The sequence below is a fragment of the Dendrobates tinctorius genome, unplaced genomic scaffold (assembly GCF_039654945.1).
Source record: "Dendrobates tinctorius isolate UK_male_01 unplaced genomic scaffold, ASM3965494v1 ptg000290l, whole genome shotgun sequence".
Taxonomy (NCBI): Eukaryota; Metazoa; Chordata; class Amphibia; order Anura; family Dendrobatidae; genus Dendrobates; species Dendrobates tinctorius.
In genome coordinates this window covers 1,639,308-1,656,087 of record NW_027361957.1, presented here as the reverse complement: position 1 = coordinate 1,656,087, position 16,780 = coordinate 1,639,308, and the positions used below count along the sequence as shown (strand labels likewise).

The following is a 16,780-nucleotide window of genomic DNA, read 5'->3' as shown; positions in this document are numbered from 1 at the left end:
TTGCTTCTGGCAAGTGTTTTAGTGGAGGAGAAAGTGGAGGTGCATCACTCATCTCAGTCAATTAAAATAGATGTCATGTCTGACAGTGACAATTTCGATTTGAATCAATGTTCTACATGTTCACAAATAGCTTAGTGGGATAACTTTTAGACCCATTTTTAATTTGCAAAAGTAATTGAAAGCCATTGACTATGCTGTATTATTAAATTGGCTTTTGGTTACTTTATGCTTACCATTTGTTTCTTTGGGGAGGTCACTTTCAAATTTCTGTCTTGATTTTGTGTTAAAGAGCTTGAAACGTATTGGATATAGTCTTAAGAGGACCTGGAGGCTTTGCATTATTACGATCTGTGGCAAATCAATTTAATGTATATTGAATTTTGGGGAAAATGTGTTAAACTTGCAAACTCCATTTTCAAAAGAATAGATTATCTCTACTAGTTAGCTAAGACAAGTACAAGTGGGTAAAATTTCACCCAGACTAGTACAGCTTCAGATGCTGGAGCCATACCTCCATGGGCATAATTGAAATGGAACCACCAGGCCTTATCACGTCTAGAATGGTGTTAGTAAGATATTATGCTTATAGTGCCAGTAAATTCAGCCTACTCGCATGCTACAGAAGGCATAGTGAAATTGTTCTCAAGATGGCAGTGCCTTTGACAAGCATGTCATTAGTGCCCAGTGTAGCAGAACTATGGCATCTGAAGCCAGTCTAATCTTGGATAAATGATGCTGACATGCATTGGTCCAGGTTGATTTTCACATGGTGATGAATACTATATAATTTGTTTTGACACACGTAAGAATATTTTCTGTAAAATCAAGGACATTATCTGAAAGCATTAATAGAGCTCTACAGTTGACTAGTAGCAGTTTGGTAGTTTTGGAGACATTGAAGGTTTCATTTAGTAGGTTTTTAATTATATTACATCAAATTTAACAAAATATTTTGCTTGTGTTATGGGATGGTACAAATATTCCAAATCCATTATATCTATTAGTCTTGCGATTCTGTCTCTTATTGTTATACAGTTAGGGTGCAATGCTTCAAAGCTTTCATGCCAGAATTCTTATATAAAAGTTTTAAAAATTCATAAAATTTAGGGGCAACTCAGAGTTGAGGCAAAATTTTGCAGCTTTTACCATTCTCACTCCAGTATCTCCCAGCTCTGACAAAATTAGTAGAGCTGGGGGAGGACAGGGATGTGATAATCGCTGCTTCTCAAATTCATGATGAGTGGCGGAATTCACTATGCCACAACTCTAATTATTCCAGCAGGGGAGAGATTATGATTTTTTAATGTCACAGTAAAAACATGGATGCAGGAGGATGCGGTCAGTGCTGTGGATGGCTGTTTCACATAAAGCAACTCCTCGACAGGTTCTAAAACCAAAGGTTTTTTAATGGTTGGGGTGTGCCACCTTTTCAATCTCCATTGTCATTGTTTAACACTCCTGAGGCATACTCTTTTTCATGAATCAGGAGGTGCTGACTGCAGTACACCCTCTCATGAAGGATGATCTTGATGAATCCGGTCCATAATAATTAAAAGCAAAATAGGATAAAACAATTTTTATAGGTAAAAATGATAATAAAATTATAAAATAGATTGTTTTATTAAAGTAGTTGCAACTTCTAGACAACCTACACTTAATTGCTCCAGTCAGGTACACAAAATAAACAAAAACTGCTTACTTACTTACTAAGTTCACTGGATGAATGAAGAAGATTACAGCAGGAAGAGCATAGGAGAGGAAAGTAAGTATGCTTTTTTATTTTATGCAACAGATTAGGGCTACTAAGAAGTGGTTGTCAAGTTATGGACAACTTCCTTAAAATTATTAAAGGGGTTGTGAAAGCTTGCAATGAAAGTCTGCAGACTTTTGAATCCTGAGAATATGTAGTGCACACGGTATTAGCATTCACTGATATTACATGTGACCCAAAGCATGTGATTTGCACACATGCAGTCACATGGCGACTAGACATGATCATCCTCTCTAAGTATGCAAATTGCATACGTGCAGTCATATGATCACCCGTTCTCACTGGCAATGCTAGTGAATTTGAACAGAATGCCGTCACATGCTGTCAGAATTCAGAAGTTTGCAGTCCCATGAAGAAACTCTAGACTTACATTTTAAGCCCAGACAACTCATTTAACCTTCAAGCATTTTGGTCACATTTTAAAATGTTTTATTTTCACATTTGTTGGTGCTTGATATACTGTTTTTCATCTGCTCATCAACATAGTAAGAACAATGATAAAATGCTAACTTTTTATGACCATAAACATTTTCTATGTCTGATCTACAATTCATGCAGTTTCTCTCACTTTGCAAAAAAAACAAATTTGTCTGGAGGCTCCAGAGTTATGTTTCCATTTTACAGTTATAAATCTCTTTAATTTATTTTTATTTATGAGCTTTGTTATTAAGATACATTGGTAAAATTAATAAACCCTTTGTAGGCCACATTCTCTCTATTGCCTATATTTGACCTTGGCAAGCAAAAGTGATATATTTTCCCTAAAATACATTGAGGCAAGATTCTCTATAAAACAACCTGAAAAAAGACCAACAATGAAATTATGAATGCTTCAGTAAACCAAGGTTTTAAACTTATAGTAGAAAATAGTTTATCTTTTACACTGAATATACTGTAGTCCTCGGTTCGGTCCAGCAATTTATCTAGAGGATAAAGAGCTCGGCTTGCTGCATGCCAGGGAAGAAAATCCTTTTCTTCAGAAAGGTATCGTATAATCTCTAGAGGGATATTTTGTGTCAGATATCCAGCCCTGAAAATTAAAGAAATATACAGATTAAATATTACATTGTAAAATTTGGTTTGAAGTTATTCTGCAAATAGTAAAATAGACTTGTTCTTTATAGGTAAGTGACATATTGGAGGCATTTAAAATCTTCATCTAACAACATATCAAGTGATCTTCCAGATATTAATTATTCTATCTGACATTCATCTGTAAAAAGAGATGCTTGTCACTCTGTCCCTTCAATCTTTTTAATGTGAATATTCACCTATTCTTTTCATGGACACTTGTTCTCTTCATGTTTTTTACATTTACATTGACTGTTTGATCTACATCTAAAAGAAAAATCAAATAAAATAGTTATCCCGAATACATAGCAGAGGCGAATATTTCAGAATGATAATAAGAGTTTGTTCTGGTTGTTATTTTTTTCCCCTGTGGTCTGTCTAAAGACATTCTGATGTTGGAGGCTGAAATAAAAATGTAATTTTTTTTCTGTAATATTGTGCACTATATAGGCAAATCATTTTCATCTTCATTGTTTTACAGAATATAATGCTCATCACAACATATAAGTATAATTATAAACAAAGAAAATTGATGTTTTAAATTCTATTTCATTCCTAAAATTCTACTGCCTTGGATATCACTTTAATGAAAAAAAGGAAGTACATGTACCAAACAGTTCAAATTTTGATCCCAAGGACTACAAAATTTTCTTTTAACCATTTTCAATAGATGCTGAGTTGCTAAAAAGGAATTATGAACTCAGGACAAAATACAGGACATTTTATAAGGAAGATGGAGTCAATTGAGAACATTTACATAGGTTGGTTAACAGGTTAATTATTTTATTCCCATAAAATTCCTTATCATAGTTTAAAGGCATAATGAAAGGAGTGAATACTGGCCTAAGTGTCTAAAGGTCAATTTCCTAGACTTAATATTCAATTAATGTTGGTTCATAGGTGACACCAAATATTCTTGATGGTTTAGTGTTGTAACAGATTCATGGAGATGATCTATAGCTGGAAAGTGTATCTATATTTCAAGTTTAATTAATCTAAATTGACCTCAAGTTCTTTATTTTTGCTCAAACAAATGCTTTGAATAACCTGTTTTATTTTGGAAAAAAATTAATATGATGATTACCTTCTGTCAAAATGTAGCCATCACCAGTTGAAGCTCACGATATGGAGCAGTGCGTTCAATTTCTAATATGCTGAATAATAAATTATTAAAGTGGTTTAATAGGTTTAAAATACTGATGGTCTATGCAGTTGTCTTCCAACTTTTTGAGGATTTAAGAAAGGATCTAAATAGGATTTAAATCTGGGAAATTTCTTGATTATTTCAATGTTTTGCTTGCTAAATCACATATTTATCACTTTTACCTTGTGACATAGTCGAAAAAGCATTGCTCATCACCAAATTGCTCCTCGATTGTTGGGACTCGGGAGTTTTTTTCGTGGAGGATATTTAAATACTATTTTTCATTTCTGGCAATATTCTAAGGCAAAATTTTGAGTGAGACTACTGCTAATCAAGCCCAAATATAAATGGTTTCAAGATGCTAACTATTAGCTTGATACAGGGATCATGGTAGCGCTGGCATATTCTTCTCTGAACAATCATTTTTCCACATATCCCAAACAGACAGAATGGCACTTCATCAGACATAATAACTTTATATTAGATCTTTTAAGTCCAATCGCTGTACTTCCTGCAATTTATTTCCTCACATCCAGCCCTTTTCAGACTGCTTGAGACACATGAAAGAATGTCGTGTGCCATGCCAGATCACCAAAATAATGGCCCAGCACAATTCCACAATTAGGTATGGAATTTTGCAGCCAATCAGGATGGGGGGCTATCACGTGAATTCTAAAAGATTTTTTTAACCTTGGATAAATGGTCTGGGCGCAGAGCTTATCATTACAAATAGGGATAGATAGGCCTAAATTAGAGTGAGGTGTACTGCAGCAGCATTAAAGAACATTAAAAATGGGAATGGTAGTCTGTGGCTTTGGACAAGGTAGTGTAAGAGAAAGAAAACATACCATGGCAAAAATGTGGAAACTTAAAGCATTCGAACCTATGGAAATGTTAGCACCAGCCATCCTGGCAGTAGCAGTGTCAAACCCAAATCACAATTGCTCTTGTGTGCCTCTTTCCATTATAATAGGGGGGTGGAAACAGAGTAATGGAAAATATGGCACATGACTAATCTCAGAATGATGTTACCTCTGACCGCAATGCTGTCAGTTTTGTCAGTGTTCTGTACAGTCCACCTCCTCAGCCAAGGACAAAAAACTATTCATCTCATAGAGCACTTTCAATTGTGTCAATAATATCCCTATATATTCAGTTTTTAGTCTCCTAATATACAGCACCCCAATGGATTAGGAAGCTATTTAAACGACAACCATCACTTTACTTTTGTTTCCATAAATCAATAGTTCACAGGAAAATAAGAAATTTTGTGATATTTCTTATTAGAGACATTCACTACTTTCTCATCTAAGAGAGATCATTATTTCTCAAAAATATGAATTCGTGGGTAAAATCTGTCTTCAGTGAATACATATTTTCCCATTACTCAGGAGAACTTGAAGCAGAATTTATGTGTCTGCCTCTAGCTCCTCCCCCTTCCCTCAAGTGCATAACTGTGTAGCTGCCACTGAAAGCAGTGGCCGTATGAACATGGAACCCAGGATAAATGCAAATCTAAAGGTGCAAATTAGGCACGGAGTTCAGTATATTTCACACACTGATAAAACTGTTAGCCAAGTCATGGATAATTATGCTGTTGATATGGAACCAAATTGAGATGTCAAGGGGGCAACATCATCATACAGAGGAAGAGTTGAAGACAGCATTAAAGAGCATAGCCTTTGTCCAGCTAGAAAATATTCTGGGGGAAGATCTGCTTCTTTGGCAATTAGTTGTGCTGAAGGTTATGTCTCCTCTGATGTTAGTGTAAGGCGCTAAACAGTGCCTGAAATTTCTGATAGTGGTGGTAGTTGAGGTGACTCCTCTTTTCGAGTATTTTGACTGGGGAATTTATTTTCAATGTTCCAGAGGATTAATCTATTGCATTGTGTATGCTGTGCTGTTGAAAAATGAGGCATGAACAACCTGACACACCAGCTAGGAACCACATCTCTCCATTAGTAGATGGCATTGCAACATCTGCTCACATGGCAAAAGGAAACTGACTAACAAGATGAAAAAGGATCAACTCGTCCTCCTTATTTTTCACATGATTGTTTTTCTGGTAGCCAGTCCGCACCCACTAGTGGTGCCTTGTAATTATTATCTCCATCATCATCATAATCTACTGTTTTCTGTAATTTTCCTCATTTTCTTCATTGTGTATTAGTCTTTTTTGTGCCTAAGCAATCAAGAAACATGTTGTTAGGGTTGGCGGATCGCGCTAAATGTTAATTATGATTAAGTATGATAGAAACAGAGCAGAGAGGGTAAACTGCAGCTAGTGAGCAATGGTAGAGCGAGGCTACGAGCAAGCACTTTAAACACAGTGAGTTAAATGTCACTCAATGTGTACAAATTACCTAGCTCTGTTACTCCACAAAGCAGCACTGTACAACAGAGCACTTAGAGCTATACCACCATAAAGAAAACCCAAGACCTTTTATTTTTTTCAAGTTTTTTTGATACAATAGAGTGAATATATAGTACAGACCAAAAGTTTGGACACACCTTCTCATTCAAAGAGTTTTCTTTATTTTCATGACTATGAAAATTGTAGATTCACTCTGAAGACATCAAAACTATGAATTAACACATATATAATTAACAAAAAAGTGTGAAACAACTGAAAATATGTCTTATATTCTAGGTTCTTCAAAGTAGCCACCTTTTGCTTTGATCACTGCTTTGCACACTCTTGGCATTCTCTTGATGAGTCACCGGAAATGGTCTTCCAATTGTCTTGAAGGAGTTCCCAGAGATGCTTAGCACGTGCATGGCCCTTTTGCCTTCACTCTGTGGTCCAGCTCACCCCAAACCATCTCGATTGGGTTCAGGTCTGGTGACCGTGGAGGCCAGGTCATCTGGCATAGCACCCCATCACTCTCCTTCTTGGTCAAATAGTCCTTACACAGGCTGGAGGTGTGATGGGGTCAATGTCCTGTTGAAAAATAAATGATGGTCCAACTAAATGCAAAATGGATGGAATAGCATGCTGCTGCAAGAAGCTGTGTTAGCCATGCTGATTCAGTAGACCTTCAATTTTGAATAAATCCACAGCAGTGTCACCAACAAAGCACCCCCACACCATCACACCTCCTCCTCCATGCTTCACGGTGGGAACCAGGCATGTAGAGTTTATCCGTTCACCTTTTCTGCGTCGCACAAAGACATGGTGGTTGGACCAAAGACCTCAAATTTGGACTCATCAGACCAAAGCACAGATTTCCACTGGTCTAATGTCCATTCCTTGTGTTCTTTAGCCCAAACAAGTCTCTTCTGCTTGATGCCCGTCCTTAGCAGTGGTTTCCTAGCAGCTATTTTACCATGAAGGCCTGCTGCACAGTCTCCTCTTAACAGTTGTTGCAGAGATGTGTCTGCTGCTAGAACTCTGTGTGGTATTTACCTGGTCTCTTATCTGAGCTGCTGTTAACCTGTGATTTCTAAAGCTGGTGATTTGGATGAACTTATCCTCCGCAGCAGAGGTGACTCTTGGTCTTCCTTTCCTGGGGCGGTCCTCATGTGAGCCAGTTTCTTTGTAGCGCTTAATGTTTTTTGCCACTGCACTTGGGGACACTTTCAAAGTTTTACCAATTTTTCAGACTGACTGACCTTCTTTATTAAAGTAATGATGGCCACTCATTTTTCTTTACTTAGCTGCTTTTTTCTTGTCATAATACAAATTCTAACAATCTATTCAGTAGGACTATTAGCTGTGTATCCACCAGACTTCTGCAAAACACAACTGATGGGCTCAACCCCATTTATAAGTCAAGAAATCCCACTTATTAAACCTGACAGGGCACACCTGTGAAGTGAAAACCATTTCCGGTGACTACCTCTTGAAGCTCAACAAGAGAATGCCAAGAGTGTGCAAAGCAGTAATCAATGCAAAAGGTGGCTACTTTGAAGAACCTAGAATATAATACATATTTTCAGTTGTTTCACACTTTTTTTGTTAATTATATAATTCCACATGTTTTAATTCATAGTTTTGATGCCTTCAGAGTGAATCTACAATTTTCATAGTCATAAAAATAAAGAAAACTCTTTGAATGAGAAGGTGTGTCCAAACTTTTGGTCTGTACTGTATGTAGACAAATATAACTGACAGCACCTAGAATAAGGTAGGTTGTGAAAAAGCGATACAGATAATCTCAGAAAAAGAGGGGAATATCAAATATAAGCCCTCTTGAATACCAATAAAAACAATATTTTTATTTGACAAAAATATATAAAAGTAGTCCTATTGCAATAGGGGGCTACAAAGACGACATAAATTAATAATATGTTACAAAAAACAAAACCAACCTATCACCACCCAACCACAAACACACAAAAAAACAGCTGAATAGCCAGTAGAGTTTATATGTCTTTGAGGAAAAGAGCACCTGCTCCTAAATTGAAGCAGCGTGAACTATAATATAGCTCGCTAAACTTGGTGTAAACATTGTCTAAAAAAATGCCCATAAAAAACTGACCCTCAATAAGAGGTATTCTTTGCCAGCTAGTCATCCTGTAGACTGGGCCATATAAAATACTAGATTGCCAAGAATTCCACTACCTGGATGTAATATGCCTAGTCTAGAAACTTTCCCTCAAGCAATAAAGAAAATGGGCTCTTATAGTGACATGCATATAAGCTTGATGTACAAACATGCTCTGGCTACTCAGCTAGTAAATATCTGAACATGCTTCGTAATTAATAGTCCTTATCAAATACAAAAATCCATATCACAGTTTTGGTCTTTGGTACAGTCAATCCCAAGACCACAAAAAAAAGCATGCCCAGAAAAAACCATGATAGGTTACTTTTCTGAATCCAGTCCCAATAGCATCGTCCATACGCGTCCCCCCCTCCCAATGTGACCCACATTCAACAGCCATGCCATTATGGATTACTCCTTAATTGTGGTACCCTGATGAACCCTGACACTGGGAGGGGGTGAAACACGTAGGCATGTTAGGAGGGACGTTAGGAGCAGGTGCTCTTTTCCTCAAAGACATATAAACTCTACTGGCTATTTGGTTTTGTTTTTTGTAATATATTATTAATTTATGTCATCTTTGTAGCCCTCTATTGCAATAGGACTACTTTTATATATTTTTGTCAAATAAAAATATTGTTTCTATTGGTATTCAAGTGGGCTTATATTTGATATCCCCCTGTTTTTCTAAGATTATCTGTATCATTTTTTCAAAATCTACCTTGTTCTAGGTGCTGTCAGTTATATTTGTCTACATATATTCACTCTATTGTATCAAAAAAATATTTTAGAAAAAATAAGAAAAAGGAATTGGGTTTTCTTTATAGTGGTTCAACTGAGTATGTCCATATATTAGCAAATGCTTTAGGTGTTCCACTTAGAGCTATACCCTGTTAGATGTCACAGGAGTGGTTACCATAGACTTGGCTGGAATGCCAGCAGTAACCAAGCGAACAGCACGAGTCTGAGCAAGATGCTGGGACCAACATCTTGCCACATGTCTAAGTTCATCAATATTGATGCAGACCCGCATGGATTATACTGCCTTTAAAAAAAAAAATGCATGCCCTCAACCTTCAATATAAGATGCCTCACATACATCAATGAAAAAAGCACTGTCTGTTTTATACTTTCATGTGCCACAGACCTTGGTCTGCTCCTTTGAATTGACATTGTGCTTCAAGTTACACTCCACTGTCAACAGCCGTAGTTACAGTCAGGAACTTTACATGCATTTCACAGTCAATTGAGTCAATAATTTGCACATCAGACCAGCAATGTAATACCAAAGGCAAGCTAATTTTTTTACTGATGGTGATTGGATACCTCCACTATAGATGATGCTCATACACTTCTTCTACATCCTCCTAAATGGACACATCCAATCCCCACCAGACAGAAATAAGGCACACAAAATGAATCTAAGTCAACTACAACAGGACAATTTAGTAAACGACAATGCCCGAAACAATGTGGCTAATTCATTTGTGTAACTTTTTTGTTAAACATGTCTCCTGGAACAAAGTTGTGCTCTTTACCAGAAGAGTGTTTGAGCACTTTAACTATTTTTGCCTAACAACGAACCACTACCAAGAATTGCAGGTATAGAGCAGTATGACAGTCTCTAGCTGATTTGTAAAATTGAAACGTGACAGAATAAACCATTGCATATGTTACAGCATCTGTTCAAACAACATCAGACAATGAAGTGACAGATAATATTATGCAGCATAGAAACTGGAGCTTTTATTACTTTAAATTCCAGGATTAGTAGTTGATGATGCCTGCTTATTACATACTGAAGCAAATGAAAGAGGATAAAAAAATTGTTAATGTTCCATAACTCAAGTTCTTGGGATGTCTCACAGACTTACACAGTTTTATTGAAATTAATTTTGAGGGCAGCAGATGGGGTGATTATTCGAGTTAGGACCGCTCTCACAATTAGGCCCCTACACTAGAGTTGAGCGAATTTGTTTGGATTTGGTTCCGAATATGATTAGCAGCGAATATTGCTTTTGCAATATTTGTCGAACACACCCAAATGTCATTAGAGTCAATGGGAGTAGAAATTACCGAATATGTTTTGAACCAATCATCAAACATACATTCGGCACGAATAGGAAACCAATATGGCACGAATATGGCAAATTCAGATTCGTTGACCAAATCCGATCAAATTTGCTCAACTGTACCCTGCACAGGCATGGGCACAAGAGAGAAAACAGTGTAGTAACTCAGAAAACATAAATTCTTGATATTCTACAATATAATTTTCATTTAAAAATTTCTTAATTATTGTGTAAATATCTAATAATGTTTTGGCCTGGATGAAGTTTCCGGGCTGAACCTAAAGCAAGATTAGGCCCTTGTGCAGAGATAGGCACAAAGACCAAAATTTGTTATAAAAAATATTGGGGGGCTTTGATAACTCCCAATTTTCTTTCTGTCTCAGCTTCTTCCTCATTCTTAAAGACATTTTTGGGATTTTTTTGGATAGTGATGTTGTAACTTAGCAAACAAAAATCATTGGTATTCAGTTAATGCAATTTGTGTATAAATAATTATTTTTATGGCGGTGGGGGTAAGGTTAGAGTTAAGCGAATATTTTCGGATTCGGTTGCTGAATCTGAATTTGCCATATTTGTGCCATATTGGTACACTATTCATGCTGAACGTATGTTTGATGATCGGTTCCAAACATATTCAATAATTTCTACTCCCATTGACTCTAATGACATTTGGCTGAGTTCGACAAATATTGCAAAAACAAAATTCGCTCAATTCTAGTTAAGGTCACTGGGAGAAACAAACACCGGATTTTGCCCCTACCCTGTTCTGAGAATATAGAAAGCTTTGGCAGTGCTATTTTTCATGTACATTGTTTATTCACTGTGAAAAAATAACAGGTAGCTTAGGAGACAGATGGATTCTAGTCAATGCTGTTGGAAAAATCTGTAAGAGATTCCGATATTAAACTGTTGTCTTGAGAAGGCATCACTTCTTCAAGAGTTTCAATTTAAAAAAAAATTAAGATATATTATTAATGGCATATTCTTTTTGTAATGCAGTATCTTTTGAGAATTCTTCACCTAAAACCTCCAAATTCTCCAATAAAAGTTTTTCATCCAGCAATATCTATTGTTTGTTACATCACATTCATAAAGATAATGATCACAGAAGGAATATACTTTTAAATCTTTGTTTCCTATGGTTTGAACACCAACTTACCCTAATAAAGAACATTCCATGGTGCATAGCACACATTGCAAGAGATGAGGAAATATTTCAATGTTCGTTTCAGCTCACGATCTCCGAATTTGCAATATTCACCTTTTAGATCGCCAAAAATAGCCGAACATTCACAGCACAAAAGCCAGTGTTTCCTACGTTCTTGCACAGTGTGGGAAACACCAGCGTAGTGCTTCTGATTGACCAATAAATCATCCCCACCATAAGAGAGCTGCGGTTGCCATGCTGTCAGAGGACAGTGTGAGCGCTTATCTGTGATCGGATGTATAAAGTCTATCTCTGGTCACTGGTGTCAGCTGATGGGATTACAGCTCCCAACTGTAAAGGCCCCGTCTCACTAAGTGATCTCGGTAGCGAGATCGCTGCTGAGTCACAGCTTTTGTGATGTAACAGCGATCTCACCAGCGAGATCGCTGTGTGTGACAGCGATCAGCGAGCGGCCCCCCTGCCGGTATCGCTGATCGCCGGAAGAAACCTCTGGACATTTCTTTGGTCGCTGGTCTCCCGCTGGCCAGCACGCATCGCTGTGTGTGACAGGTGGGAGACCAGCGATCAGGTGTAAAAAATAATAAAAAAAAAAAAAATATATAGTTATTCTCACCTTCCGACGTCCCGTTCAGCCATCCTGCCTCTCTCCACGCTCCGGTCCCAGTGATCATTTGCACGAATGACCGTGAGACTTTGTTATCCCTCGAGACCGTGACATCTCACGGTCATTCTCGCAAAGGCTCACTGGGACCGGAGCGTGGAGAGAGGCAGGATGGCTGAGCGGGACGTCGGAAGGTGAGAATAACTATATTTTTTATTTTGATTCTATTTTTTACAGGAATGGCCAGCAATGCCGGGCGCTCGGCATCGCTGTGCTGATCGCTGGTGAAGCTGTCTGTGTGACAGCTCACCAGCGATCACATAGCGACTTACCAGCGATCCTGACACCTTGATATCGGTGTCGTGATCGCTGGTAAGTCGCTTAGTGAGACAGGGCCTTTAGGCGTCAGGTTCCTGCAACTGTACAGCAGGGATCCAGAGCCTCACATTCAGCGGTCTCCCATTCTCCATCGACCGCAGAGGAGCCTGCTCAGTAGTTCCATTATTCCAGACGCTCTGCTCAAACCAGCTCTGTAGGTCTGGTTGCTGCTGCCACCTCTGGGCCAGCAATAGCAACACAGGCTGCTCATCAGCAAGCCGCTCCAGAGGCTAAGTCCTTCCGTCGCTCCACTGAGCATGCTCACAAGACGATATCCCATTGGAGATCAGGAGTCACATGCACAGGTCCTTCTCCAGATCTGATTGGTCCATCTCAGGGATCTGGAAGCTTCCGGAAGGTCCCAGCTATAAAAGGTTCGCATGGCCGCTCGGCCATGCGCTAGTATAGACTCTAGTTGCTAACTGTGTGAATGATGACGGATATATGGACTTGCAAATGACTCATTAAGATTCCACTCCCTCTGATATTACGTGCGTGGATAGGGAACTAGTGATAGAGTCAGCGCCAGTCAGTGGCAAGCTACAGGCCACAGTACGCATCCTCCACAGTGCTAGCATCGGACAGTGTGCCTGCTACCGGGCATTGTCGTATAGCGGCAGTGTCTGTCATCACGCTGCAGTCAGAAGTGCTTCTTGGCATCTGTGGTTGCGACGCCACAAGCACGATAGGTCTAGATGGACGCTGACTCTGTGTCTTGAGCCAAATCCTGTGACCATATATCGTGCGTGCATTCCTCTGATTCCTGAGACGTCAACAGGCTCAGCCTTTGTACTTTACGCCGCGGCGCCTCTGTGAAGGAACAGAGATCGCCCAGCGCACTCTGGGTGACATTCAACCCACGTGCGTTATACTGCCATATAGTGCATCTGCCATTACATAGCAGCAGTATAACATCTTCTGCACGATGGACACCGGGCGGCGAACGCACTTTTATAATTTATTATTTAGTGCGTTCCACCATCCCTAACACCATCAGCTGACACTTGCTGCCGCTAATAACAGTGAGAGCAGGAGCGGCTGATAGAAGTATTCATCAGCCGCTCCTGCTCTGTAAATAAATAATTTAAAAAAATATCTGCATAGGTTCCCCTGTATTTTTGGTAACCAGCAAGGCAAAACTCACAGCTCTCAGCTTCAGCAAGGTTTTTATCAGGAATAGATGGGTTCCCATGCCGTATTTTTTAAATAAACAAACAATATTCCTCAGCCTTCTGCAGAGATGCTTTTAATCCATTTGTCCCGCAATGGGTAAAGCTCTGCTACATCTAGATGGCAGACTGCATGGTTGCATAATGCATCCATACAGCCTGTCATCCAGCAGACACTGAGCACTGTGTGATCAGTGTATGCCTGTGAACAGCTATTCCATGTCTGAGGGCACAACGATTGTGAGAAAGTTCTCATGCTCCTGGAGCTGTCTGACAGGTTCCGTGGAGATCCTGGCCAATGAACCCACTTCACCTATGTGACACCAGTGTGTGCACCGTGGGAAATTTTTTCCACGGCGCTCGCATTGACGTCAGAAAGTTGAAGTGAGTTCATTGGATGTCAGCTCGCAGGACCTGTCTGATGGCACCACAAGCAGGAGAGCTTTCTCACACTCACGGTGCCCTCAGACAGGGAATTTAAACACGCTACTTAAAGGGCTCAATTCAGCCATTACACATATACCCCTTATGGAAGAAACCTGGTAGTCAAAATGGTGCTGTCGAGATGGTAGCAAGGGCACTTTACAGACTACGTCTTTACTAATGTAAGTTTACGTTTCCGTTCATGATCTTTTTTGCAATATACTGTATGTGCCGGTTCACCAAGCCATTTGGCTCCTATTTATCCCAACACATTGCAATTCATTTAATATAGGTCTTTGGCACATGGCACCTTTAAATAGGGTCATCATAATTATTTTTCCTTTTACAAGATCTCCAAACATACCTGGGTCACTTGACTTTAATATCATGTGTATGATTATTTGATTAGTTTACCCACTTTCAAGGCACTTTGCACTTTTTTTTATCTTTTTTCAGACATTTTTTGATGAAAATATATGACTACATCTACCTGCTTTTTGAGGACTATATATCCTCTAGAAATTTTTTAATGCTGCTATAGTCCATATTTATTTGCCCTTTGCTACTTTTTTCAGGAAATACCCTTTGTTGTTTAAAAGTTTTTTGGCAAATCAGTTTTAAATATATTAATCAATAAAATATTTAACATTTTAATTTTTCTTGTTATTGTCTCTTTATCCCTTTTGAATGAATGGGGATATTATGTTTATAGATCAAATTTGAGGTTAGACAATAATTTTGGGGATATTGTGATATAAGAAGTACAATGAGTCAAAATTGGAAGATTAAACATTTTAAATATTTGTGAAAGTAAAAAGAACAAGGATGGCACTCACCGTTCCAATGTAGAAAACTTTTACTCAAGGACAAAAATACATAAGCTCGGGAGCAATGTGTAGAGTACAGACAACGGCCGTTTCGTGCTCCTGTGCTTCAACGGGTCCTAATCGATTACGTATTTTTATCCTTGAATAAAAGTTTTCTACATTGGAATGGTGAGTGCCATCCTTGTTCTTTTTACTTTCCCACTGGATTTTGTTTGCCTCTAAAGGACAGGGTTATGGCGTTAAATTTATGTGTGTGAATTGTACCTCTTGCTATTATGCACCAATAGGCCACCAATACGTCTTTTTACCGACCAAAGATATAAAGAGAAAAGCACCTACCAATGGATGAAAATGCCACAGCTGTCAGCTATAAACTACTGCTGATACACTGGTGCATCAGCCATAATTGGTGTTGGCACTGACCATGATCTTTTATTATCATAGATGCTGCTGTCAATAATGATTAACAATAATATAATTATTATTACAAGACCTAATAATATTAGAATAATTACTACAGCATTTAGATATATCACTGAGTATGGTGGCCTCCCTCTTTAACCACATTAGCACCCTGAGATCATGATTGTGTGTTGATGGTTGCCATGGCAATTCATAGCAAAATAATGGCCTTAGAGTCTGCCAGCTTTAGTGACCTCTTCATAAATTACCACCATTTAGATGGTAAAAATTAAGTTTTTCATTTCAGTCATGACACTTTACATTATTTCCTGAAAAACACCTGAAGAGTTAATACATTACTTGGCAGCAGTTGTGAATATGTTGAGGGGTGCTGTTTTTAAATGGAATTCATTGTAGGGGTTTTTCTTGAGTTGTACGTACTATATATTGTAATCTGAATTCACATTCCAGTAAATAGATTGCAAAGATAGAATCTATTTACTGGAATCTATTTAGTGGAATGTGAATGCAGATTACAATAAAGTATGTAGGATGTACAACTCAAGACATACATAACAGAATGAATGGACACAAACAAATCTTGAAATACTGCATTACATGTCACAGTCTTTCCAGACATTTCCATACTGAACATAATAAAACTCCTTCTAATTTGAAACTAATTATAATCGAACAAATGCCAGAAAATGTACCCAATAGAATGCAGATTGATCAATAGGGAGTTCTATGGGATGTTCCAGCTATCCACACTCAAGTGGGATGGTATGAATGAGAGAAATTGAAAATACAGAATAATACCAGAGGAATATGGGGAATCTGTTGAGAAACTTTCTGAGGAACTTAATGTTCTTTGTAGACAATGAACCAAATATTTATTATTCAATATATTTTATGATATATTTTAGTTTAGTGTATTTTTGTATAAAATACATACATGATACGCTTTTATTTTTTATGTAACAGTTTTTCATTACTGTGGTAATCATTTTAAAAGGTGCTGATGCTCATTTGCTTAAACTGATTGCCAACTTCTCCTTTGAACACCTGATTTGTTAGTTGACGCCCTTAGGGGTGTATTTAATGGTCTGAACACAGTGTTTATGGTATATGGATGTTTTTTGCCTGAAGAAGAAGCTTGATAAGCTTCGAAATGCGTAGCAATTAAGTTAAAAACACACAACTCCTCTCATTGTGAATGGAAGATCCTAGACAGCGCCATCCGTCACCATCTGAATTTCACCTTCCT

The 16,780-nt window shown here is 38.2% G+C and overlaps 1 protein-coding gene across 1 annotated transcript in view; it reads right to left on the bottom strand.

Moving 5' to 3' along the window:
- The window catches only part of TRHDE (thyrotropin releasing hormone degrading enzyme), a 1,336,029-nt gene that overhangs the window by 161,260 nt on the left and 1,157,989 nt on the right, over positions 1-16,780 (bottom strand). Inside the window, exon 13 of the mRNA XM_073559980.1 lies at positions 2,654-2,801. Within this exon, the coding sequence (XP_073416081.1) occupies positions 2,654-2,801 (148 nt within the window). The remainder of the gene's footprint in view (positions 1-2,653; positions 2,802-16,780) is intronic.